This window comes from Puntigrus tetrazona, chromosome 4 (assembly GCF_018831695.1).
Source record: "Puntigrus tetrazona isolate hp1 chromosome 4, ASM1883169v1, whole genome shotgun sequence".
Lineage (NCBI taxonomy): Eukaryota > Metazoa > Chordata > Actinopteri > Cypriniformes > Cyprinidae > Puntigrus > Puntigrus tetrazona.
Window position 1 is genome coordinate 11,793,858 of NC_056702.1, and position 26,440 is coordinate 11,820,297.

At 38.3% G+C, this 26,440-nt stretch overlaps 1 protein-coding gene and 1 long non-coding RNA gene across 2 annotated transcripts; one reads left to right on the top strand and one right to left on the bottom strand.

Moving 5' to 3' along the window:
• Nucleotides 1-425: 425 nt before the first annotated feature.
• Nucleotides 426-26,440, bottom strand: LOC122342677. The gene is made up of 3 exons (XR_006250628.1): nucleotides 26,313-26,440; nucleotides 23,501-23,630; nucleotides 426-1,295 (listed from the first exon to the last, which is right to left on the bottom strand). It is a non-coding gene; the product is annotated as an uncharacterized LOC122342677 (long non-coding RNA).
• On the top strand, nucleotides 3,125-21,448 carry gnai1 (guanine nucleotide binding protein (G protein), alpha inhibiting activity polypeptide 1). The gene is made up of 9 exons (XM_043236689.1): nucleotides 3,125-3,551; nucleotides 12,997-13,039; nucleotides 13,124-13,265; nucleotides 13,904-14,061; nucleotides 17,278-17,406; nucleotides 18,447-18,576; nucleotides 18,988-19,141; nucleotides 19,902-20,109; nucleotides 20,310-21,448. The coding sequence occupies exons 1-8, from the start codon at nucleotides 3,434-3,436 to the stop codon at nucleotides 20,090-20,092; spliced, it is 1,065 nt and encodes a 354-aa protein (XP_043092624.1). The 5' UTR covers nucleotides 3,125-3,433; the 3' UTR covers nucleotides 20,093-20,109; nucleotides 20,310-21,448.

Genomic DNA, 26,440 nt, shown 5'->3' on the forward strand with positions numbered 1-26,440 from the left:
ATAAAAGCAGCTTGACGTTACTTAGTGGCTTTAGAGAAGTAATACGTACATCTAAATACGAATATAAACGAATGTACATATCTAATTTTTTTTATAAAGTAAATTTGGATGAACTGACGTAAAACCATTTTATACGAGCTTCATGCAATTAGGTCTGTTAATTAAGTCAACGCAAGCTTATATATATATATATATATATATATATATATATATATATATATATATATATATATATATATACACACACAAGGCACTAGAGGGCAGTGTTCAACTGCTGCTGTCAATTTAGTGCTTGTTGGTAAGTTGCATAAAATGTAGCTTAACTTTTCCTAGTTACTGTTGCCATAAAACAGCAGGTCTACACAGTATAATAGTCTAATAACTATATTAGTGTCCGCATAACTATTATCGCTAGCATAGCGGCCTGAATGATTTATTTGTAACATAAAGAAACATTTGTTATCCGTCACCACTGTTGAGATACGCTCTGTGCGCATTATTATGTTTGACCTTTTTATGAACGATTATTCATGATTACTTTTACAAATGCTTTAAATGACACTTCAAAACGAGGTCTCATTAGCTAATATTATCAATTCGTGTTACAATAATATACATTACAATTAGCTATTTTTTTTATGTTAGTTCAAGGCGCACTGATGTAAATATTTAAAAAAAAAGCAGCTTATTGGTAAACGCTGAAATTTGCATGGCGTAGATTGACAAACGCTTCAGACATACTGTTCCTTGTTAGTTTATGTTAATGAATATAAATGGCGATAAATGCATTTTAAAGTGCATTATTTCGGTAAAACAAGTCAGTGTCGATAATGACAGACGTATTAGCTGAACTGACAAACGTGCATCTCTAAATAGCACGTTGTGTTCAGCTTAATCGTGTCGACAAACGCGTGATTGTTGCCGTCCCACCACCTAGCTCGTGTCCTCACCGGACCGTAGAACCGCGGCAGACAGTAACAGACTTTGCATGCAAGCTGTAATAGCCTCATGTGCCATGTAAATGTGTGCCCGCGGTGTGGTAACCCCTGAAGACCCGATGCAAATGCTCAGTCAAAGCAGCTGTGCTTTCCCAGCAGCTCTCCAAGCAACTGTAAGGTCTGAGGTCGCCGGCCTAATTTATCGGCTTTAACTTTACAGTCGCGCTCGCATATTAAAAGGCTGAGGAGTGATGGCGTAATGATTTTCGAGGCTCTTTCTGCAAGCCATGCGGGATCGTCAGCAGTGAGGTGTGGCCACGGTTCGTTTGACCTTGGGACATATGGTCTGTTGTCACACTAGCATCGAGAAGAGAAGAGAAGAGAAGAGAAGAGAAGAGAAGAGAAGAGAAGAGAAGAGAAGAGAAGAGAAGAGAAGAGAAGAGAAGAGAAGAGAAGAGAAGAGAAGAGAAGAGAAATACATGAGCATGCATAAAAACGCATTCAACAATATGGGAAAAAAATACCTCATTCATAAATTCACTTAATTCATTTAAAAAGTCACTTATGTTACCATATTTAAACAGTTTACCGCAACAGCTGCCAATATCCTCTTTTCGAATGAATCAACGATATATCGACTAACGTTATGCTGAATAAGGCATGTCCCTAAAGCAGAAATCTGCTTCCTGAGAAAACACAACAACAGAAGACTACATAGAAACCAACTGACCCCAAAAAGGGAAGAGTTGCCTAGCAAATGATTTTTAGATTATTTATAAAATAAATATGTAAAATAAACAAATTCAAACGATATAATCTGTAATATGATTATTTTAAGTGTGTGGTTACTACTTAATTATACAAAAAAAAAAAAAATCAACAACTGTATATATATATATATATATATATATATATATATATATATATATATATATATATACTACTGTACTGTTCTATTATTTAAAGCATATCTACTCATTTGCAGATATACTATAATCTTTAAAGAAGAGCAGGTAAGTTTTCATGTTCTAGCTCAAAGAGGCCTACAAAAAGGGTTTAATGATTTGGTCCCATGTACCTTCTTCCCAGCATGCACTGGAGCATGAATAATTAATATGGCTGCATTGTTTGACCACTTGCCTCATTTATGTACTCTGTTGTTGATTTAGTGGCCGTGTTTGGTGTACGTTCCCTTGTCAGTTTGCTTACGGTCACCCTTGTTGTGTTTCACAAACTTGAGGCCTGATTGTAGCAGAGTTGAGTTATTGTTTTGTTGTTTTTGCGTCCGTGTGTGTTTATTAAACCTTTGCATGTTTATTGAAAGTTTCCATATGCGTGTTTTGTTTTGCATCATATTGATATATCAGGCTTTTACGCTCAAAATAAACTAATTAACCCATTAATCCAATCATTTTTTTAAAAGGCTCACTTTTTAATTGCTAGGAAACTGTAAACTATCCATTAATATCCATCATGCTGATAAATTAGAGGTCAGAAACTAATTAGCAAAAGGCTTAAGACATGAAGCTTAACTCAGAGAAAACACAGATGAAGCACAAAAATACTGGATCATCTAAAACCATGTAACTGTTTGGCCAGAAACAAGAAATATTTTAATCTAAACAAGTAACTGTTAAGGCAGGTTCGTTTAAGTCATTAAGACAACTTAACTCCAGCCGAGATCTTTACCGCAGTAATATATCAGAAATAAAGTAAGCTCACATACAGTGGACTACCAGTAAAAGTGAAAAAAAAAATAATAATTGGGACCAAAAATTATTCAGAAACTCACTTTTGCTTAGTGTTTTATTCTATATTGCTAATGCAATCTTTTTAAACTTTCAAAACTAATGCATTTTATTTTACAATAAAATGAATTATTGCTCAGTAAATAGTCAGCCTTAACTGGAATTATATGGCCGTGAACTTAAATTTAACTTAAAACAATTTGATAGAAATGGACTTTCTAATCAAAGTAATCCGACATTATCAAGATGAATGTCAAAAATCAGTTCTCGTCCTATTTAATGATCATTTGCTGAAGGTTTCTGAATTAATTTAGAGTAGAGTAAACCCCCCGAAAACGAAAAGTGCACGTGCGCCAAGAGATGCTCGCCCGCATCGTTCATGATGCTGAGGCCAAGCGCGCACCCCCCGCCCAGGCACGCGGACGCGCCCGCACGCTCGCGAACAGGAAGCGGCGCGTGCCCGTGAACACTGACGCGCTGGGGAACGGATCGCGACGCGTTTACGGATCTTTTTTCATCCCCTTGAAGACGTTTACGGCGGAAACAACACAAAACCCCGGCGCAGTCTCGAACCACCGAGGCGAGAGCCAGACCGTACCGGCGACCTTTCGATCCTCGAGAGCCTCTTTTTTCGCGCTCGCTCCTTGGTTTTTCTTTTCTAAAGAAGGGCGTGTGGTTTTCCGGAGAGAGGGCTGGTGCATGTTGAATACTGCGCGTGAGGTTTAAACGGTTCGGATCGTCGCGAGGATGGGCTGCACGTTAAGCACCGAGGATAAGGCGGCGGTGGAGAGGAGTAAGATGATCGACAGAAACCTGAGAGACGACGGAGAGAAAGCGGCCAGAGAGGTCAAACTCCTGCTGCTCGGTAAGAAACAATCCAACATACATCTACGAGAGGCCTAAAGTGTCCCGTTTCTTTGTTTCTAACGGCATTGCGCGCTCGCCCAAACTCTATTACGCCGTATTCGCCGTTAAAAAAAAAGTCACGGAAAGTTTGGTTGCGCGGTAACGTTAGGCTGCCCTTTTGACGTCCACCCTTCGGGGCTGCTCAACCCGTCAGCCTCACGGTGTTTATATCGTTTACAGAACTGGCGAGATAGCCGGCGTTTCACTCCGTTCAGAACGAGTATCAATTATTAATGACAGGAGATCTGGACCGAGGGAATTATCGATCGTCCCCAGCGGGCGAGACGGCCGCGAAGTAACGGGGAGCCGTCACGGAGGACCGTCGCAGTGCACTCAAAACAAACCCGTGCGCCGACGCTGGAAGGGGCTTTAAACGGGCGGAAGCGCATTTTTTGAAGGCTCCTTTGGCGGCGGGGACGGGTTCGCGTGTGGGAGGGGTCTGACAATGGCGACCTGTTGCTTCATTCGGCCCCTGTTGCGAAACGACGGTGGATGCGATCATCGCGTGTCTCGCAACCGAGCGTCTGCGCGTTTCCTGACGTGTCACACGCTCGTGATTCATTAAACGCACATCTGGGACTAAGAGGAGCGCGTCCTGGTTCGTGAGTTTAAATTGTGATGGGTGGGGGACTTCTGGACTAATCCGTACCCAGAACTAACCAGTCCCCTTAAAGGTAGCCCTCTATCCCGACTAATCCTAAACTCTACCCATAACTAACCCCTGCCTGTGAATCAACAGTAAGGACCGTGGGAGACTTTTAAGCCACCTTGGGCCAGAATTTGGATCAGATAAATTACAAGATCAGCTAACACCAATGAAAATAAAGGAGACGCCTGAGGAGATGTACAGAGAGACGATTTTGGGGTCTTTACGGCATCGAATGAATGTAAAACCGAAGAGGTTCGCATGCCAAAACACGGTTCATTGGGAAATGTTAATATATTTAAAATAATTAGGATGTAAATAAATGTTAAACAAAAATCTAAATATAGTTGTCACTGGAAAAAAACAAGGACAGATACATTAAAACATAACTGTATAAAATGATTAATAAGTAATTGTACAAAGTGCCAATTAATCGTTTAAAGTCCATTCATTCTGTGTGCTTAAGATGTGTGTTTTTTTTTTTATTTCTACAGGTTATCTTTAGTATAACATTACAATACCATTCATAGTTTTGCTTTTTAATTTAAATAATATACTTACAATTTTAATGGAATAATCCTAATGCACACACACACACACACACACACACACACACACACACACACATATATATATATATATATATATATATATATATATATATGAGCAATTTATTTTTCCTGCTATAAAACAGGGCTAAAATATCAATACTGGTTTACGGCAGTCAGGCTAGCATAATAGGACCGGCCGAATTAAAAGAAACATTTATCCGTTTTCATCTCTTAGCACAACACGCGTAACTCAGCGATGCATTCAGGGGCCACAGGATAAGAGCGAGTGTGAAAAGGCAAGAAAAAGATGACTAGATACACCGACGCCAGGCAACAGATACATCATTTGCGTCTCTCGCAGCGCGTCTGCTGCATTAATCGCTAATTTTATGTTCAAGCCGCGCTGTCTGGAGTCATCCTGACCTCGGCGCACGCCGCTTCCACCGAGATGTTAGAGAGATGCTATCGCAAACGCTGCCGCTCGTCTCCAGGCAACACAGGCAGACGCACACACACACACACACACACACACACACACACACACACACACACACACAAACTCAATGCGTTCAAATTACCCAGAACACTGGCACCGATGGAGTCTGGTGAAAGGAAGGAAGCCACACACACACACACACTCTCTCTCTCTCAGAGCATTAAATATGGAGAGCCTCTTTGGTTTGCTGAAATGACCAGCACATGGAGGTGACTTCGTGTGTTTGTCTAAAACACAGCCGTAGTGCCAGGCTAGGGTTCGTTGACACCTGACGTGGTTTAGCATTCCCGACACTCGCGCCACGAAGCTATCGCTCAGCGTTGCTAAAATGAGCGTTTCAATAGGCGCTTCAACTGCGATAAGATCCAACAATGTTTCAAATCTGATCCATTAGAGAAAAAGAGCCGTGTCGTAATTTTCCGAAGCAAGATGTGAGATCGTATGTGGCCAATAATCTTGTAGATTTATATGAAAGTGATCCGTCATGAGTACAAGATCTGGGGTGAAGCGAATACAGCTGTTTGTGTCTTATTCTCATATCTAAATGAGACGGTCAGGGGTGGATATGTTGTTGATGACGTAGCTCTTTGGAATATTTGACTCTGATTGGTCAGTGAAGTATTTTTAATCTCACATCATAATAATAAACAGCTAAAAAACTGGTATCACTTTAGTATGTGGGACCTATTATCACTATTGACTGGCTGCTTATTAGCATGAATATTATTAACATATTGGCTGTTTATTAGTACTTATAAAGCACATATACTGCATGATCGTATTCTGCTTCTCTAATCCTACCCGTACCTAAACTTAACAATATTTAAATGTTATTGAATATTATGATATTCAATAATAATATAACTAATGAGCAGGGTAACACATTTTCAGTTGGTTATCACAAAAAAAGGAAATAAAATGTTTTGCTATATTGACGATATACTGACTATTTATTATAGTTTATATGTAGGTAAAATTTTATAACCTGGTAATGATCAGTTTGAGACGGTATTTTCTTAAAATATTTAAAAACAAAAACAAAGGTTAGCCTATTAACAGCCCTGGATGATTACAGAAAATTAAAATAACTGTTCAGAAGCCAAACGAGTACAGCTTTTGGCAGAAAATATCTAATTTGCTAAATGCTGACCGATAGATTTTTTTATTTATTTATTTTTGGCTGACATGCATCGGTCTAATCTCCAGTGATTTGTTTTTTTTTTCCCAGTTGGTGTTTGGGCTGATTTTCACTAGACGTTGTTTTAGCAGCTTTTGGCAGGAAATGACTAGTGTTTGTGCACCACGGAGATCGGGGTGTGGCGTGTTGCGGATCATAACCTGAAGCTCACGCCTGATAACCCAGCTGATTGCCGGACAGCTGGTCTCAGCGGAGGTGTGTGTGTGTGTGTGTGGCGTTTGGAGCCACGGGGGTGAAAACAAACTGACTGGGCCTAATGTTGCAGCACTAATGTCTGCAAACCATGTAAACCTCAGACCATCTTTCTCTTGATCGCTTACACACACATGCACTGCAGTGATGCATCACCCTACCCTTAAATATCCCCTTTAATGAAAAACGCAAGGAATCAAGAAGTGCCTTTAGGGCAGATTGTATCAGTCATGAAAAAGCTTTTTCAACTTGGTAATTTTGCAAAGTTAGTTATAGAGTAGTATGTGTGGGTGAGTGAAAGCACAGATCGGTTTTGGGCTCGTTGTGGTTCGAGGGATTTTAAGAGGCTTTGACGTGCATACCGTTCAAATTCCAATGATGTCATCGGAGGGAAAGTTCACAGGTCAGTTCAATAAATTAACATCGGCGCTACAACATATGAGCGTTTTGCACTTGCCCGCTACTGTAATGCTTTTTAAAATCAGCACCGAGTTTGACCTGATGTTTCCATCAAACACAGAAGGAATTTTACAGTAGGGAGTTTTAAACAAACGTCAGTGATGGACATATATACATATATACTGTATGAGCATATTTATAAACATGATAAATTACAGAAACAGATTAATTACATCAAAGTTTTAATTGATTGTCGTCACTTTTAGGCATTCTGGGTTACTGTAACGCAGTCTTTTTAAAATGTCCTTAATTTATTCCTGACCTAATCAAGGTCTTTCTCTTTAAAAATCCAGTTCAGCGCAGAAATCCATCGCATTTTGACTTTAAAGTGAACCCGACCCCAACAAGTTTCTAATTGAAAGAATTCCTGCGAGCGTCCTGTGATGAGTCGGTGTGTTTCGAGAGCTGAGAATTCAGCAGAAGATGTTTTGGGAATACCAGATGAGATTGTTAATCCTCGTTAGGTGTTTACGTGCTCAAATTAGTGTGCGCGTCATGATTTTATTGGGCTCCGAAAGAACAGACTGTTCATCTGGGGTCATCTAAGAAACTCTTTGTCTCAGAAATGCATGCGTCTGAGAGGCTCTGTCTTTGTCGTCGTCGTTCCCCTGGATGGGTGCACTGATAAGTCCCTCTGGGCTACAGGCCTCTGTGGTGAGACATAATTAAAATAATGTGTCCTTTCTATTGCTCTTCTCTTGCTTCTGAAGGAGTCTCTCCAATTACAGGTGTCTACTCACCTAGCTCCCTGCCAGGTCAATGTTTACATTAAGCCCTTACTGAAAGTAATAGAGTAGCTGCAGTAGAGTGCGCTTTGGGATTTAAAGGAGAAGTGTCATTTTTTTCCCATTTAGTCAGCTGTTAGTAAACACCATGGCTCTGGGGTGCTTTCCAAATATCGCTGTGTTTAAGCAATAAACTAACTTGACCGATGATAAGGTTTTTTTTTTTTAATGTTTTTCATGTTTATTATTTTTACATGGAAGTATTTTAAAATGGCATTTTTTTAACTATTGTCCATTAAATGTTACGTTTTCTTTACAAAAAAATAGTTATAATAAACATTTTAACTGATGCTACCAAGATTGTGAGATCGTTTATGCAATTTTAATGAAACCTGTGTCAGCCGGTAAAATAGTTTTGCTCACACTTTGATCCAATTTTCGCAATGAACAAACCAGTAACTATGACGTTTGCCTCGATAAACTCCAAATCTGCTGCTTAATACTAGTTAAAATGGTAGTTTTTAGGTATCGGGAGAAGCAGAATATGGTAATGTAGACTGTGTTCTGCATTTATCAGTTTTAATAAACAGTGAAAGTGTTAATAATAGGCATATTAAGAAGCAACTAGACAATAGTGAAAATTGCTCCCTATTCTAAAGCGCTACCATAATTTTACTTGGCTAACTAGAAAATTGTCACAGACACTTTTTTTTTTAAGATCTAGCACTGACCCAATAGGGCAAGGGCCGGTTCTACCTAAATAAACCTTGTTTACTCTAGCAATTCTGTTTCATTACAAGATCATATTTACAAAAGATGGCTTAGCAGATCCCACCTGCAAAAACAAGATGTGAAAATGCATCTGCATGTAGGTTCATTAGAAGTGTGTAATGCGATACGGAGCGTGTGTTTGCTGTAATCTAATAAGACCGGGCAGTGTGACAAAGCATTGCATTAGAGTTGTCACATGGTGTCAGTGCATTGAGACACGTTGGAGTTGTGTTTCACAGATAGGGCAGTGATGCAAGCCGGTTATCGATTGCTAACTACAAAAAGGGGGAGAGGGATCCTCAGAGGTTCAGAAAGTCTAAGTGTGTGTGTGTGTGTGTGTGTGTTCAACGTAGGACGTTTATACGGGTTTGGAAAACGTGAAGGTTGCTAGAATTTCTATTTGATGAAAGTTTGCAGAGATGGTGTTTGTGAAACGTGACGAACTTTAATCCCGCTACTGCTATCAGTTATTAAAATGACGCTATTCATAAACCGTTTCATAGTAGGATAATCAAAGGAAAAATACTCGTGATTTATCTCGACGCTGAGTGGCTTACATAATCGCATGAAAAGACCAGATGTACTTTAATGATGCCTGAGGTGAAATGAATTGTATGCATAATAAAGAAAGAGGAGAAAAGATCGTGTTTTTTTTTTTTTCCTTTACGCAAAAGAAAGCAAACAAGCATAACCAAAAAAAAAAAAGAAAACTACAACACTAAATCGAGTCTTAATTATTACCTGCACATGTTTTATTTGAAATAATTTACATACACAGAACAAAAGAAAAAAGTGAATGAATGCGCATTTTCTACAGTATATGGCGTAAAAAAAAAAAAAAATGCAAATTAAGTTAAAGCAAATTTATCCAGTTCTAAAAACACATAGCTAGTTTACATTAACCAGTGTTAATAATACAAACAGGCCTGTTATTAACATATTGGCTGTTTATTAGTAATAATCTCCATCCCTAATTCTTGACTTAACGACCACCTTACTATTAATAAGCAGAAATGGTTTAGTAATGGTACAGTTAATGGTTTGTTGGTGTAGCGAGAATTGGATCGTAAAAGAAAATATTTATACATTGGAAGATCACTTATTTTAACGTTACAACTAATGGTATTTGAATGCTTTTTACCACACAAGAGGTGTCCGAGGCAATGTAAAATGTATTCATTTTTTGTAATACTTTTTTTTTACTGCAAAATTAAAAACGCTTCTTCATTTTGGGGTGAAATACAAGCTAAAAAAAAAACACCGAAGAAGGAAACGGTAATTCCAGAATGTGTCGACATTTGTTTATCACACCTCAGCAGGCTCGCTCACAGCGTCCCAACATTTTTACCTCATTTGTAAGCTTACAAGGTGTTCAAGTGTGTCATGATGGGTGTTTGCATGCGAGGAACCGCTTGATTCGTTCAGTCCACCGAAGGAAGCCATGAATTACCAGCCAGGTGTAGATTAATAAATCGATATTTGCCAATGTTGATATTTATTTAGTACTGTAGTCATTTTTTTAGCACCATGCAGATAAACGCCTAACCAAGAGACGCTTTGATCTCAAAATGCACAGCTAAAATCTTCTGTTATAAGTAAACGACTGATTTTTGATGATTTCATGTCAACAAATTATTACAGTTCTATTTAAACTGCGTATATTTACAACCGGACCCTTGACCGCACAACACGGGCCGCCAGGAACTACGATCAAACCGAAGAGGTTTATCGGCCACGATGAAATGACACGCGCTTCATGCGCACGATCAGCAGGAAGCCGAGAGCAAGTTACTATGACAAACCCGGGATTATCATGCATTACTGGAAACGCATGCATATGAGCGATACGCTCTTTTCTCTGACACGCTGCCCATCAGGTATCCGAGCCCTCTTTGGCAGCGTGTCCTCAGAAACAGGGCCGGTTGCTATGGCAGTGTTCGGACTGGAGCATGCGCGTGTGCAGATGCATGTGTTCGCATGTGTCAAAGGGACAAAAGCTAGATGAGTGTAATTGTGCCACGGCTCACAGCTCCTCCACAGTTCATTTTCACCAATAGAAACTGGCTTGCACCTTGTTTCTCCGGTGGCACGTTTCTCGGTGTTTTGTGGTTGCTTTATTAAGATCTCTCCCAGGCTGCTTTAGCCCTGGAGGGCTGTTTCTAGCGCTGCTCATAACACAGTTTCTTGTTAGAAAAACACACGCCTCTATTTTCCGACTCGGTGGTTTAATATTCCACCGCAGCCTGTCGGAATTCTTCCGTTACAGGTGTAATAATGTTTTAGCTTTTAAAAACATTTGGATAGAAATTAAATGTTTTGTTTTCCATGGCAGGAGCTGATTTTACACACAGATAACAGGGATTAAAACACACAAGGGTGTGTTTTAACCCACTTTTTTTATCTTAATTTATTCAAAGATCCAGTCAAATTGTATTTCAGAAATGTAATTAAATGAATTGTTGTTGAATTGTTACAGTATGCTAAAAGTATTAAAAATCAAGTTTATGTAATTGAAATAAAACTAAAAATCTAATGTTTTCTTGACTGAACTGACTATTTTCAATTGATGTATTAAAAGAAAATGTTATATAACGAAACAAAAGCTATATAGAATTATTTACAAATTATGTACATTTTAAATATTAAATATTAGACAACTACTACATAACTGGATATAATTTGATTAAAAACTGAAAATATGACAGATAAAATGTAAACATTTTAAAAAGGGAAAAGTACTATAAATAGTAAATATAGTATAAATAATAACTTAAAATGTATTACTGTGTCCAAGAAATCAGATTCTTTTTCTATTTGATTTCTTTATTTTGTTTTATTTGTATATATAAAACCCTGTATTCATCAATATTATGTGAATTGTGTTGTACTAGAACTATTTCTGTCCACGACGTGAAGGTCTATTATTTGATTCTATTGTGCTGAAAAGGGCGAATCATTTTTCCACACTCTTGAGCCCTTACAAGTTGATCGGTCACCATCCACTTACTTACGGTTTCCATTGTAACCCATAATAAGCTTATCAGATGCCGGTCTTTGATCAAGCCCTAAGCCTCTGGCAAAGAGCTGTACACACTTAAATACACATGACTGTGTGCTCTAAGCACATATTTGCGTGCATATTAATGGAATGTTCAAAAGCCTCTTTTGAAAGCACCTTGACCATTTCAAATTGGTAACATTTGCATAATACAAGCAAGAATATCAGAAAGGAATGCGGTGGTGTGGTGAATTTCCTCTGCTTAAAAGTGTAGACAAACCATTAAAAGTCAGTTCTGACGAATAAAATGTACATTTTTTGTACCGAAGAACAAATTTTCCATTAGCTGTTGGTTGAACAGATTGTAGCCCTGTACCAAAATGCGATTCTTTATTGGCATCTGTGATTGCAAAGAACCTTTAAGTTTACGCTAAATGTTCTTCACACAGAAGAAAACTGGTTCTTTTAAGAACAGTTCACTCAGAAGTTTGAGAGACGGTTGCTCCTGTGCGATATCAATGCAAAAACACCTTTTTGAACTAAAGTACACAAAATCTGTTTTACAAGTGCATTTAACCCTGTGGAGCTTTTTCTGCTCGCATCGAGACGGCGCGCGCAAACAGCGGTAGAGTTTTCTGTCTCAGTGCCAGGGAACGACGTCCCAGTAGATAAGCTGGTTGGTTAAATTGGATTCTATAAGTGGAGCCATTATTGAATAAATCAATGTCGCAGTAGGAGCTGACAGAGTTTACCAGCAGTGCACATTTGTGAACATGCAAGGGACTGGACCAGTAGGTGTGCTCCAATGATTTTATCTACTCAGCTTTTTATTTATTCACCCTTATGTCAAGCGCATGGCCTTCTTTCTACACAAACGGAGATGTTTAGCACAATGTTCGTGCTGCTCTCTTCCGTCTAATTAAAATAGATGGGTGCAGCTACTGTTTGACTCCATAAAGATTCTTTAAAAACTACTTCATGGAAGATAGAAAGCCATATGTGCTGGGAGTAAATGTGGGAAAATTTACATTTTTGGATGAACTATTCCTTCAGCCTCCACTCTGAGAAGTTAATGAAATATTCATAGGCAATAATGAAAGAGTTAGAACGCATTTTCAGTATCTTGTCTACATCGCTCTGCAGGGTTTTAAAAATTCACGCGGGGGCTTCTCAGAAACAAAGCACCAAACAGAAACTTTCAAAGGCTTTTGAATTTTTTTATTTTATTTTCATTTTAATTTTCCGCCTTGTGGGGCTCGTACATGAACTCATTTTGTTATTCTTGAAATGTATTATGTCTAGACGCTTGCGCTACTTGTTTTGTTTGTAGACAGATAAGCTAACTCTTACTCAACTGCTCTTTGACAGGTGCTGGGGAGTCTGGGAAAAGCACAATAGTCAAACAAATGAAGTAAGTGACTTGTTTTCACTTTCTACTTCGCTTCATGTTTTATGCTCAATATTATTTATTGGTTGCTCGTTTCTCTTTATAAAGAATCATCCATGAGGCAGGCTACTCGGAGGAGGAGTGCAAACAGTACAAAGCTGTTGTCTACAGCAACACTATTCAGTCTATCATCGCCATCATTCGTGCCATGGGGCGACTCAAGATCGATTTTGGAGATGCAGCGCGAGCGGTGAGTCACAGGATTGGTGGCCTTCATGTCGCCTTCAGCCCACTTCACAGACACTATACGAATGTGAATGAACGGGACAAACTGTAATCGTCCATATGGCGCGTAAAAGTTCAATGAAATTAATTGGCTTCAAATGTGCAATGACTGAAATACTCATATAAAGATGCTAATTTAACGTATGCACAAAATTTGGAATATCGCATTAAAAAAAAAAAAAAAAGCAAATAAAGCACAGTTTCCATTAAAACGAGTAACAAAACTGTTACTTTCTGATGAACTGGCACTAAATATTTGAATATCCACTGAACAATATAATTTTTTATATACAATAAATGACTGACACCTCAGAGCGAGCAGACAAAACAAAATAAACACAGTCATTGCTTTCAGAGATGGCTGCCTGATGTTTAGGAAAGCAGTCATGAAAGACATTTATACAGAAATACTTTAATAACAGAGAGTGTTTCTATCACAGTCTATGCACATATTTTTTTGTCGGACAAACAGTTTATCCTTCTCAATTGTGCGCAATTTTAGAATTGATGTGCATCCATCCAACATAGGCAGATGGAAACACGGCTAATGATAACTGAATGCATGGGAAAATTAAAATCTGCTGTTGTCTCTTTGTGTCTCAGGATGATGCGAGGCAGTTGTTTGTGTTGGCGGGTAGTGCTGAGGAGGGTTTCATGACAGCCGAGCTGGCTGGAGTGATAAAGCGTTTGTGGAAAGACGGAGGAGTGCAGGCCTGTTTCAGTCGATCCAGAGAGTACCAGCTCAATGATTCTGCAGCATAGTGGGTATCTTTGTCTTGCTCTAACCATTTAAGCCTCCGTTCTGTTTTCCTGTCTCTCGCATATGTCCTCCGTTTCACCTTACACCACATCCTAACCAAGTGTGAAGTGTAAAGCACTAAGCAATGAATCACCCCACAGGAAAAAGAAAAATCACAACCGAGATCTCTTTTAATATTTCAACTGGAGAGCAGCAGAAACTTCAGCATCTCTGATAATGACCCCAGTAATCTGCGTCTCTCCTAGAGTTTAAGAATGCATTGTTTAAGTTGGACATGTCTTAAAAAATTCTTAAAAAAAGCGAATTATAAGCTATACTTATATGCATAATTTAACTCTTACAATATGTGACGATTGTCTCATCTTGTTTACACTGTCTACAACAGATTTAAAGTGGATATTCTGATATTCTTTATATTGAAAAAACCTTCTTGTTGGAGATTATCTGTGTGATTTTTTTTTTGTCCAAGGTCACAAAGTCAGGTTCTACTTGTAGGAATCCCATTAATTTTCTCTTATGTTAACTTATGAACTACAGTGGGCTATAAGATAATGCTTCTTTTGTATTTTGTATATAAAGCTGTATACAGTTTTTACATAACACAATTCAATAATTCCAGCTCAACTCAATTACTGTAACTCTTTCCTTCAGTGAAGCTGTGAAGTACAGTCTTTTGCCCTTTGTCTGATTTTTTTGTAATATGATTTTTTTTTAATTGCTTCGCCCAAATCAAAATCTCATTGGTCGAAAATTCTGCTCAACACAGCTGCCTATTATACATCAAATATGTAACATATCATGCCTTGAAGTCCTCATTAGCTGTGTGGTTTTTTTTATCACGCCACACAGTATTTTGCTCTCTGCTGAGCTGTTTCACGTTTCACCTAGTTGGGACGGAGATGAATCACCTCTTTTTGTTTTTGTCCTCCACAGCCATTCTTTATTTATCTTTCTTTATCTGTCTACCTCACATACCATCCTCCCTTCCTATCTCTCTCAGCCCGTTCACCTTTTTGGGCGCTCATCCGTTCATTCCCCCCTTCTGTTTTCTAGTGCCCTCCCCTTCTGTTTTTCTCGGTTACTGAACATCAGCCTCTGCCAAAACAGCAAGTTCAAACAGCTTTATCCGGTACGCCGAGATCTCCCGTCTTACCCTATCCAGACTCTCACAGTTTGAGCCTTGAACGAGCTTGTCAATATTTGCCCCGTTGTAGCTGCCTGCTTACTAGAACATGCCGCTACACTCGACTCGGAAAACCCGCCTGTCCGAGACTAGGCCACGCGTTTACTACGTTGAGAAAAATACACAGAAGAAAGTGTGTCACATGCTACAGTTGAAGCATGCAAATATATGTGGGTGCGTGGTAAAGTTTCATGTTGCATCAAACCGTTGCTAAAGATAAAGGAGTTAAAGATAGCAATTACCGATAACAATTATGTAGTGTACTCAAAAATTCCTGTTTCCCTTAATCAGATAGTAATGCAACTGCTGTTCTCGTACAACTGTGCGTTGTGTGTCTGAGTAACCATCTACTGTCTACTATTAGACACAGTTGACTTGCTATGCGTGAACGCCCCCCCTCCCCTCTGCATCGCATTCACATCGCACTTGAACAGGCCTCAGCACGCTTACGTCATTACGATGCAAGTGCAAAAAAAACAGGAAGAAAAGCATTCTCACTCTGCACAATGGAGTCTGTCGCAAGGTTAACGTTGTAGCTTATTATTTTTGGTGGTTTGGAGGGTGCTGAGACACGTCGTCCTCTCACATGAGTAAAATGTTAAGTAACCTATGGCTTATAGCGTACAGAAAGACTTTCGAGATCTGTGGTTGGAGTTTGTTCCAGCATTCACAATAGTCAATCAAACAGGCTCTGTACACTGAATAGAACATCATGACCATCTGATCTGAAAAGCTCCATCTTGTTTTTTGGGAAAATACTTACAAGTAGAACCAATTTTGTATTATTTCTTTTTCCGTTCATTTATGTTTTAAGCACTTGTCCTACGCTAGGTACAGAATCTCAGGTATAAAGAGTCATTTTATTAGGAGGCACTTTTATATATATTTAATAAAATATATATAATAACTAGGATGAAATATGTATGTAAAAAAATAAGGATTATGAATATTTATTATTATTATGGTAACAATTTAGTTTAAGATCCGATTCTTGCTACTCCGTATGATCTCCATCTCCATCCATTTCATCCCGAATAGATTTAAAATGGTCAAAACACAATCTACATGCATGATCTTTATATATTAATCTATATTGTCTCTGATCCTTCCATTTATGATGACTGTCGTTTTTTCAAGCCTGTTACAGCCAGGAAGTCCCGTAAGTTTCCATACCGTAATACACAGGCTTTAGCGGAAAAGCGTTGTAACCTAAAACCTTTTATTATTTTAGTACTTTGTTAGACATAATACTAAAATAATAAAAATCTCTATTCATTACAATTTTTCTTAATGAATAAAAGGCAAAAGCATAATATTTAATCATTGGTAACACTTTCAACTCTCACTATTAACTAGTTTGGCTATCAATAAAACTATGGTATCAGCTGTACTTTCCAGTAACGAATGGCTCATTTGAGTATTAAAAATATCTATATCTGCTGTTCTGTTCTCTCCTTTTTGTTTTTGTGGAGGGATATTCCGGGATTGCTTTTTATTTTTTTTTTTAAATATATTTGACAATCTAAAATGAAATGCTTTTTTTAGAAAGGCATTTGCGTCAGAAACGCGGCTGTTGGTAAGTGGGCAGATCGCTGGGTTGTGGAACAGAGCTTCTATGTAAATTTATGCGTTTGTGGTAATGTCTCCATTGTTTATTCGCGAGTGCGTAAAGGGGTTTTGCTTTTGTTTACGCCGTTACTAAGCATTACCAAATCGCGTGCTAAACTGTGGCCTCTGTCACACCATTTTAGTCAGGGCCGTGAACATCATATAAAGCGGGCAGACGTTACGGCACATTGTTTGTGTTTCAGGAAACGGCCCTGCTGACTGTTGTGTAATTGTTTAAGCGGCCTTGTATGTGTATGTGTGTGTGTGTAAAAAATCTGTTTTAGCAGGGGATCATCTCCACCCAGGGATTGCCGGTCTACCCCTGTTCCAGTCTCGTGAGAAACCCTGGCAGGCTGAGAGATTTACTTAAACCACAAAACTCATTTCATCTGAACTAACCCCTTCCTTCCTGTTGTATCTCCACAGCTACCTGAACGATTTAGACAGAATATCGCAGGCCACCTACATACCCACTCAGCAGGATGTGTTGAGGACCCGAGTCAAAACCACAGGCATTGTCGAGACACACTTCACTTTCAAAGACCTCCACTTCAAGTGAGAACTTCAGGTTGCTTTATTTCAAAACTGCCAAGAATATATTCTTATTTCGAGTCGCAAGAAAAATAAAATATATTTTGGACAAAAAACAAGCTTATTTATTTAAGAAACTATTTCTAGGAATGTAGAATAAGGCATTAATATGTCCTTAATTACTACTAATAAATGGGCAATATTCTAGTAATATGCATGCTAATAAACAACTAAAATAAGTTGTTACCAAAAATAAACTTTAAAGGAACAGATCACCCAAACTTCACTCTCATGTCGTTCCAAACCTATTTGAGTTTCTTTCTTTTGTTTAACATAAAATAATATATTTTGCAGAATGCTGGTAATCAAACAGTGGATGGTCCACATTGACTTCCATATAGTATTTCTTTCTCTACTATGTAAGTCAATGTGGTTCTTTGTAATTCTTTTGTGTTCAACGTAACAGAGTAGGACATAAGGGTGAGTAAATGATGACAGCATTTTCATTCTTGGGTGAACTATTCCTTTAATAATATATATATGACACCACAATGAAGTATGCTTATTATACATAGTTGGTTATGCATTTGCATATCTACAGATTGAACCATTAGGAGCTACTTCTTAATATTTGTATTGAGTTTTGTTGTCAAAGTATACTGTGTGACTGCAATCATGTGCAAGAATGATAAAAAAGAGAAGCGGAAAAAGACAAATAGAGAAGTGTCACCATGTAACATTTTTGCACTCTGATTCAAACAGGAAGAAGTAGTACATATTGTCAGTTTTTTGCCCATTTTTAGCAATGGAGTTAAAGTATGATTGTCCAACTCAGTATTTGTGTACATGCTCTGTATGTGTATGCTTATTAGTGAATCACAGCAAGCTAACAACAAACTCTTACAGTAATTGTGAGTTGAAGCTACACTGTTTTTTGCAGGGCACAGTCTATGTATCAATCATTTCATTTCAGCTCGAATGCTCCTTTAATAACGTAGCAAGGCTAAAGTTACGAACGGAGTTACAGAAACTTGCTAACCATTTTAAAATGTCATGTATTTCAGGATGTTTGACGTCGGTGGTCAAAGATCGGAGAGGAAAAAGTGGATCCACTGTTTTGAAGGTGTAACCGCCATCATCTTTTGTGTGGCGCTGAGCGATTACGACCTGGTGCTGGCCGAAGATGAAGAGATGGTACAAAAATACTTTGTTATTAAAAAAAAATACACAATTGAGTGTGTATAGGGTGAGTGTGGGGTAAATTAAGCCTGACTCCTACATTTATCATATAATCCATGTCAACGTGATATTGATTCGGTTAGAGTCCTACTTTATTAAGGGTTTGCAAGCGGGTATTGATTTATTTAATGGTAAATGGCAGAGGGCTGAAGCGCATCTCCACCCCCAGTCTATATTCCAGAAATCAAGCTTTTGAGCTGGGTTAAAGGGAAACTCGATACAAAGCTCGGCATGCAGTCATTAAATGGTCACCGAGTAGACTGTGCATGTTATTGTGTAATATGGCATGGCGTTTAAAGATACTTCCAAGCCAAGGTGCCGAGTCCTAATTTCTTACGTTCCATCAACTTGTTGCTTTTTCTCCAGAACCGAATGCATGAGAGCATGAAGCTGTTTGACAGCATCTGCAACAACAAGTGGTTCACGGACACCTCCATCATTCTGTTCCTCAATAAAAAGGATCTGTTTGAGGAGAAAATCAAGAAGAGCCCGCTCACCATCTGCTACCCAGAATACGCAGGTCAGCAGACCTCAATACTGGATTTTACACACACACACACACACAGATTTATACGTCATCTGAAATCTGAAGAAAATACTCTCTTCATGTATAGTTTGTTAGAATAGGACCGTATTTGTTTGAGATACAATTATGTGACAATTTGGAATCTGAGGGTGAAAAAGATATAAATATTGCGAAAATTGCCTTTAAAGCTGTTCTCAGCAATGCATATTATTAATGAAAAATTAAGTTTTCATATATCTACAGAATGCAATTTACTAAATATATTCATGGAACATGATCTTTACTTAATATCCTAATGATTTTTGGCATAAAAACATATTTTTGACTATGCTACAAATATACCCATACTACTTATGATACCATTCCAAAAAAATTTGCAACCCAGTTATCGGTTAACTCTTGCAGTGTTATTTTGAACCATTAAATATTATTACTAAACATGCCGGGTTGTTTTATATCATCTACTGTTTAAAAAAATATAATATTGTTGGCTTAAAAAGACCCAGCAGCTTAGTTACAGAAAACCTACCCAGCACCTGGGTAAAAAAATATTAAATACAAACAAATAAAATAACCAAGCTGTCTGGGCTTAAAAAAATAACTAGGGTCACATATAATAAAAATAATAATAATAATAATAACCTTAAAAATTACGTTCTGTGATCCTTTATATATATTACGCTTGTTATTGCATGTCACAGGAACTAGTGACATGATTTCCTCATACTGAAAATATGTCCCGTTCATCTCACAGGGTCAAATACATACGAAGAGGCTGCCGCATACATTCAGTGTCAGTTTGAAGATCTGAATAAGCGGAAAGATACCAAGGAAATCTACACTCACTTCACCTGCGCCACCGACACCAAGAACGTGCAGTTTGTCTTTGACGCGGTGACCGATGTCATCATCAAGAACAACCTGAAGGACTGCGGACTCTTCTAGAAGCTGGCATGTATCTGGTGAGAATCAGCTAGGTGCCACGTGTGTTTACATGCAAAACAATCGACGTTCATTATGCAGATGAAGTCACATACTAGCCCTGGAGCAATAATGAAATATACACTACAGAACAAACGCGTATATCTGAATATTGTAAATTCATACACCTAGCAATCCCCTTAAAAAAATATATATATGAAATTTTTTTTTTTCTTTTTAGGTGCAATTGAAGCCAGCTTTGATGTGCATTTTGTTGGAGAAAGATTGCAAGACCAAGTACGGAGAAAACTGGTCTTGGACAAGTGCTGTACATTACGCCACTTTGTCAGCTTTATTTATGGTTTTCGTCTCTGGAAATTTTAAACCGTAGCATTTAAAAATGAATTGTGTCGAATGTTCGTACAGTCGTTGCTGTTGCAGCCATGCTGTTTACTTTCACCCTGACAAAAGTTTGTTTATTTTAAACGAGGGATTTCTTTTTATTTTGCTTTCTTGCATCACAGGAGTTCCCCTTTACTTGTAAAATGTTACATTATTTTTTTGGGGAGGGGGTTTGCCTTTGCGGTTGTTGCTATGGGGAGAGAGGAAGATTGTGCTTCTCCATCCGGTTTGTTGGTTCTCGTGCCTTCGCATGCGTTTCTGCGGTCTTTGTCCATTTGCTTGGGTTTGCCTGCCGAATATCTCTCCAACGTCAAAAAAATTTCATACTGGATATTACCAATCTGAGAGCACAAATCCTCATATGCATCGAATGTGAGCATGTGTGTGAGAGAGAGAGAGAGAGAGAGAGAGCGAGAGAGTGAGAGTGTGTGTGTATCTGTTTTGTGTGTGTATGTTTGTATATATATATATATATATATATATATATATATATATATATATATATATATATATATATATATATATATATACGCTGATGTATTGAAAGCTAATGGTTAACAGTGAGCGGTGGTCCAAACCTTCTGGGTCTCCATGGCAACAAGAGTAGACCAAACAGCCACTTCAGATGGAGATGAGTCCTGTTCAGCTGTCAAGCGCTGAGACGCTCCACATACAGGACTTGAAATCGGTCTCTCAAGCACCTGTCATCAGACACTGGCCGCCATTTTAATGGCTTACCGCTCGGAGAATTATGCGCCATCGAGAGATGAAGAGACTGAGAAGGGGTTGGGATTTCATTGAAAAAAAAAAAAACAAAAAACAATATGATAATGTCTGCAAACAGACATTTGAGGCAAGCGATACTGTTGATTGATTTTGAAAAAAAACTGCCACCTTTGTCTGTGTGTTCTCCATATTGGGGGAACATTTGTACACTCATTTCCCTTATTTTGCTAATAAAAGGCATTTACTTCCTGAGTTATACATGTTTTGTAGACTTTGTCATCCTCACTGGCTTGAGAAAGAAACTCATGTATGATATGTGGAGAAAGCAATGACAAAATGTCCTGCGGCAAGCTCAAATCCGAATGGCTGACAGAATATAAATGTGCATTTTGTTCAGTGCCAAAAAGTATCGTGGATGGTAATAGTTTAGAGTATTTCAAAATTATTTTACCCAATATAGTTTGCGTTATGCAATTTTGCTCATTTGAATATCGCACTGTTCGCTTGGCCTCACTGTGAAACAGATCATCTCAGTGAAAAGCAAAAAGTGTTTTTCCAAAAGTCCAAATTTGGGATGCTCTCGTTTAAAAGCAATTACGTTTTTTTTAGGACACATTCCAGGATTTCACTCCTTACAGCCTAATGGACTTTAATGGACAATATCACGTTGACATGGACTTTAAAGGTACAAATTATAGTTTTATACATGCATATGATACACAATTTGTTGGTGTGCATATAATAAGCAGTTTGCATATAATACAGAATTGGTTGCCGTTTATATGCTGCATCTAACCCATAACCCGATGTCGGGGGAAGTACCAACCCAGTGTTTACAAAGCTAATTTGCAAATAAATCAAACACGCTTTTTGAAGTTGGAGGAGAAACTGAAATTAGTTTTTTTGCCCGTCCCTACTTAAGTAAACAGATGAAAAACCAACCAAGTGTGATATTTTCTGATTAGCATTTGTGATTAGAAAGTATATACATTTTTTATTTAAAAATTGATGAAAAGTCGTTTAGCTTTATGAGACCCTTGTTCCTAGGCTGGGATCATATAAAGCCCTTTGAAGCTGCATTAAAACTGCAATTTGGGTCCAGTGACTCCCAATGATTTTTTTGAGAAAAATCCTCAAAAACCTAAACTTTTTCAACTGAAGAAAGAAAGAACATCCTGGATGAATTTAGTGTGAGTTGTGTGTGTCTTTCAGGAGTCTTCTGCCAATATAGTAGGCAAAGAGACACATCACTTGGTTTTGGAACAGATCTAGTTCTGCTAATAGTTTTTGGAGTCTCTGGGATGTTTATATAATCAGATATCAGAGTGTAGATATACAAAGACAGTTCAGTTCTAGTACTTATGAATGGGAGAAGTGGAAAGACAAAATGTCACAACTTCTAAGTGAAACAGCTACTTGCTGATTGGTCATCACTTTGATTATATGTGTGTTTGTATATATATATGTACTTAGCACACAAAAAATTTATTGTACAATTTATTGTACTGCGTGAAGTGTCTTTCCAAATGAAACGGGGAATATAAATGTACAATGGAGCTTTGTTTATCCACCAGGAACTGACTGGATCATAAAAAAATGGGAGTTCCAAATAAACACGGAGCCAGACTTGAATGAGAGTTTGCTAAAACGTTGGCTAACTTTATGACTGGCTCACCGACTGCCAAGAAAAAAAAAAAGTAATGAAATCAGTGTGCTAATATAAGCTTCAGACAATTATAGCCCCCGGTTGCCTCAGATAAGACTCGGGGTGGTATTTTCCTAACCTGTTTATAGTAAAAGCACGCTATCAAGTGTAGTTGCTGGATCCGTAGCTGAGCAAATGGAAACATTGAAGATTACAAGCTACTCCAGGGAATCATCCAGAAAACCTGGCATGAACAAAGGTCACGAGCCAGGGGGCCAGTAGAGGAAGATATAGAAAATTACCTGCAGCTTTTTGGTGCTTATGGTTTTGTTAAACTGGGGAAATCCATAGTACACTTCTGGGGTTTTTTTCATGACAAGAAAGGGATGTACATTTCTAGGAGATTGAAACTAAAACGCGGAATACAATGTGTGTTTTAAATGTCGGTGTCATTAAACCAAATGTGTTTTATATAGTTGTCTACAGAAAAAGATAAAATTAAATAAAATAAAATTATATATATATATATATATATTATATAAGCCAGTTAAGCTATTAGGCCAAGCAGCATGTATAAATCAAAAACTTGGCTAATCTAATACGTTATGTTTTGTAACTAGAAGGTGCTCAATTACATTTTTTGAGGTATTTGTGCTCACCTGAATATTTTCCTGGCTGCACGTCATCTTCAAATCCCCTTCAAACCACAGAGCAGGTCCAACTCTCTCATTCCTTCAGCTTCAGGTCAGGGATGACGTTCCGAGGGCTATTTGTGTGAGGATTTGCTGCCTGTGGAGGAAGAACAAGACAAGAAAAGATGAAAAGATTATGGCGTATTTTTAGCTGAAAAAAAAAAAATGATGTCTTGAGGGGGACTGCTGCATTGCTGACAAACATAAATGAGCCGAACTGCTGTTGTGCAGAGAACAGGCAGAACGAACATTGTTGTAGTGCTCCGTTCTACATATATTAGTGCGTGTGTGTTTGTGAATATCAGTTAGCGGCGCAGCGATAAAGAGTCTTATCAGTGTTGTTCCAGCCCTGTACACAATGAGTGTCAGGCACCTTATTTAGCACAAGATGAATGCCACTTGTCTTTCCTCGGGTTTAAAGACAAATACAATAATCAATTTAAACGGAAATATCAACTACACCTTTCTTTTTAAAACCAACGTTAAATAACATTATTGTTTTTAAATATACTTTTATATTGCAAAAAAATATTAAGATAAGATTAAATGGCATCTTTTTTTATGAGGGAACACACTCTTTGCTGATACCAATACTACTGATGTCTAACCATTAAATACAACCGTTCAACATTACAGCATAACTGAGAGCCATCAATTTTCATTGATTAAAAAAAAAATAGCAACTTAAAAGTGAACTTAAAACAATCTCCACATAAACCCAAGCCATTATCGTATTTGTGCGTGCAACTGAAGAGCACAGGCTACAAAACAGGACAGGAAAAATGTTTTTTATCCCATCTGACCGCAGTTCACTGATGTTTTACTGAAACCCGTATCATGTAAATGAAATATGCAAATGCGGGCAGGACAGCCTATCGCAACATTCAGACCGAACTTTTTGATTGGACGAACATTTTCGGGCCTACACTTTCCAAAGACCACACAAATACACAGATGTACATTAAGTATATCGACTTAGCGACCGTTAAGAGAGTTTGTTTTAAACCAGATCACTTTATAAAGCTATATCAAACGGCTTCAGAAGGCATTTGTGTACCGCGGCAGCTCTTAGTCTGCGTCAACCTTCACTTTTTTAGAAAGGAACGGTTCTCCAAAACAGCTTTTTTGGTGTGCGTTTCTGAATTTCGATGGCAAATCGTTTGACTGAATGTATCTGCTTATTTTCATTCCGACGATCCCTTTAAAGCTACGCGCGTCACATGACCCCTTTCCGGTGGATCCCCTACTGTAAACTGAATGATGGCAATGTCTTTGGCGCACGAGTGTGTCTAATTGTTGCACTCGGTGCTCTCCGTTAAGCGTGGGAGACGAGAAGCGTTAGCTTTTCCATTAGTGACCTCCTCGTGCAACGTTGTGAAGCATTAATTTGATTAATAGATGGCACTTCTACCGAAGCAAGGCGCGTTAATGGCACATCCAAACAGACAGGTTAGGGTTTTGGCTTACATACCAAAAGCTCTGGTAATCTAAACTTGATATAATTCGCACAAACCTAAAAAAAAAGAAAAAAAGCCACATTTATGTCAGCCGCGTTTGATGCACGTGCACGATACCCCCCTCTTCCTCAGTAACCAGCAGCCTTTCTTTCATAGTAACGCATGCCCCGTGATGTCATCAACTCTGGACTCCATGGCAACAGAGATATTCCTTTGGTCTGGCGGTGCCTTCAGCGGGCTGTTATTAATAGCGCCTGATGTTTTCACCGTGACATCGGACAACGCGTAAAGACGCAAAAATCAAACGTCCATCGGCACGGTGAAAACAGCCCGTTGTCGTTTTCCACAGGCTGACGGCAAACGGTTAAAGTGGGTCGCGAAACGATTTTGTCGCCCACTCGGCAGTCGGTTCGCTTTTTTTCTCTCTCTCTCTCTTTCCACCTCGCTCTCCCTTTGTGCTCTCCGTTGCTAATTTCTCACGTTAAGCATACATTCATCCCACATCTTGCCGCTTTAGTGTATAGCAGAGAGACGCCGTTCACATCAATATCACTTCAAAGAGAGGCGTGCTCGTTTTTGTAAACATCACTGATGATTTCATCTGTCAATATCATTTTAGACTATATCCAAAATTGAAAACATCAGACTACAGGGTATCTACGCCATTTTTATTTTCTTATTTTTTCGTTTTTAATAGTTGTGAAACGTTATTTTTGAAACGCAGATAACGGTTTTCCGTTTAAATACACGCTAACTGAATTTATTCCTCTAACGTTTTCCGTTGTCACGTGACTCTTCAGGTTTGCTGCTCCGGAAACAGTTTTTATTAATAAAAATGATCAAAACAGTCGTGCTGCTTGACATTGTTGTGGAAAGTGCGATGCATTTACTTTAACTTACTGTTGACACTAAGTTCAAACAGCCCGCCTTGTTGGCAGAGGCTATTCACACACACGTGTGTGTGTTTATGATTTTTAAATTTTATATCATGTCCGGACGGCATTTATTTTCTAAAATAAATGTATGTAAAAAATCGAAAAGATGAAAATTAGGGTTAAGCCTACATCCTAACGACATAAACATTTTATCGCGTGTTGCGGCGGCGTGGCGTCGCGCGATAAAATGTTTATTTCACATATTAATCTGAGTTTACTTTCTAATTCGGAAACAACAACATGCAAACTATGGCAGTAGACAATAATTCAAAGTTAAACGTGTCTAACGCGAGTCTGAAAGTCGCCTTATAACCGCACTAAAAACATAGCTAGCCTCAGATCTTGAAAACTACTTGAACCAAAGATACGTTCAAACTACGAACTCACCGCGAAACGACGAGTGTGTTCCTTAACAGAGATGGCATCGGTCACTCGGCAAGCGCGCTTAATAATGTTAAAATGTTTAATATTTGTAAATTAGTTTATGAATTTATGTGTTTTGTTGCGCGCGCTGC

Coding starts and splice junctions, on each gene's coding strand:
- gnai1 (XM_043236689.1), top strand. CDS start 3,434: ATGGGCTGCACGTTAAGCACCGAGGATAAGGCGGCGGTGGAGAGGAGT. Junction 18,577..18,987: donor TGGCCGAAGATGAAGAGATG/GTACAAAAATAC, acceptor CTTTTTCTCCAG/AACCGAATGCATGAGAGCAT. Junction 19,142..19,901: donor CTGCTACCCAGAATACGCAG/GTCAGCAGACCT, acceptor TTCATCTCACAG/GGTCAAATACATACGAAGAG.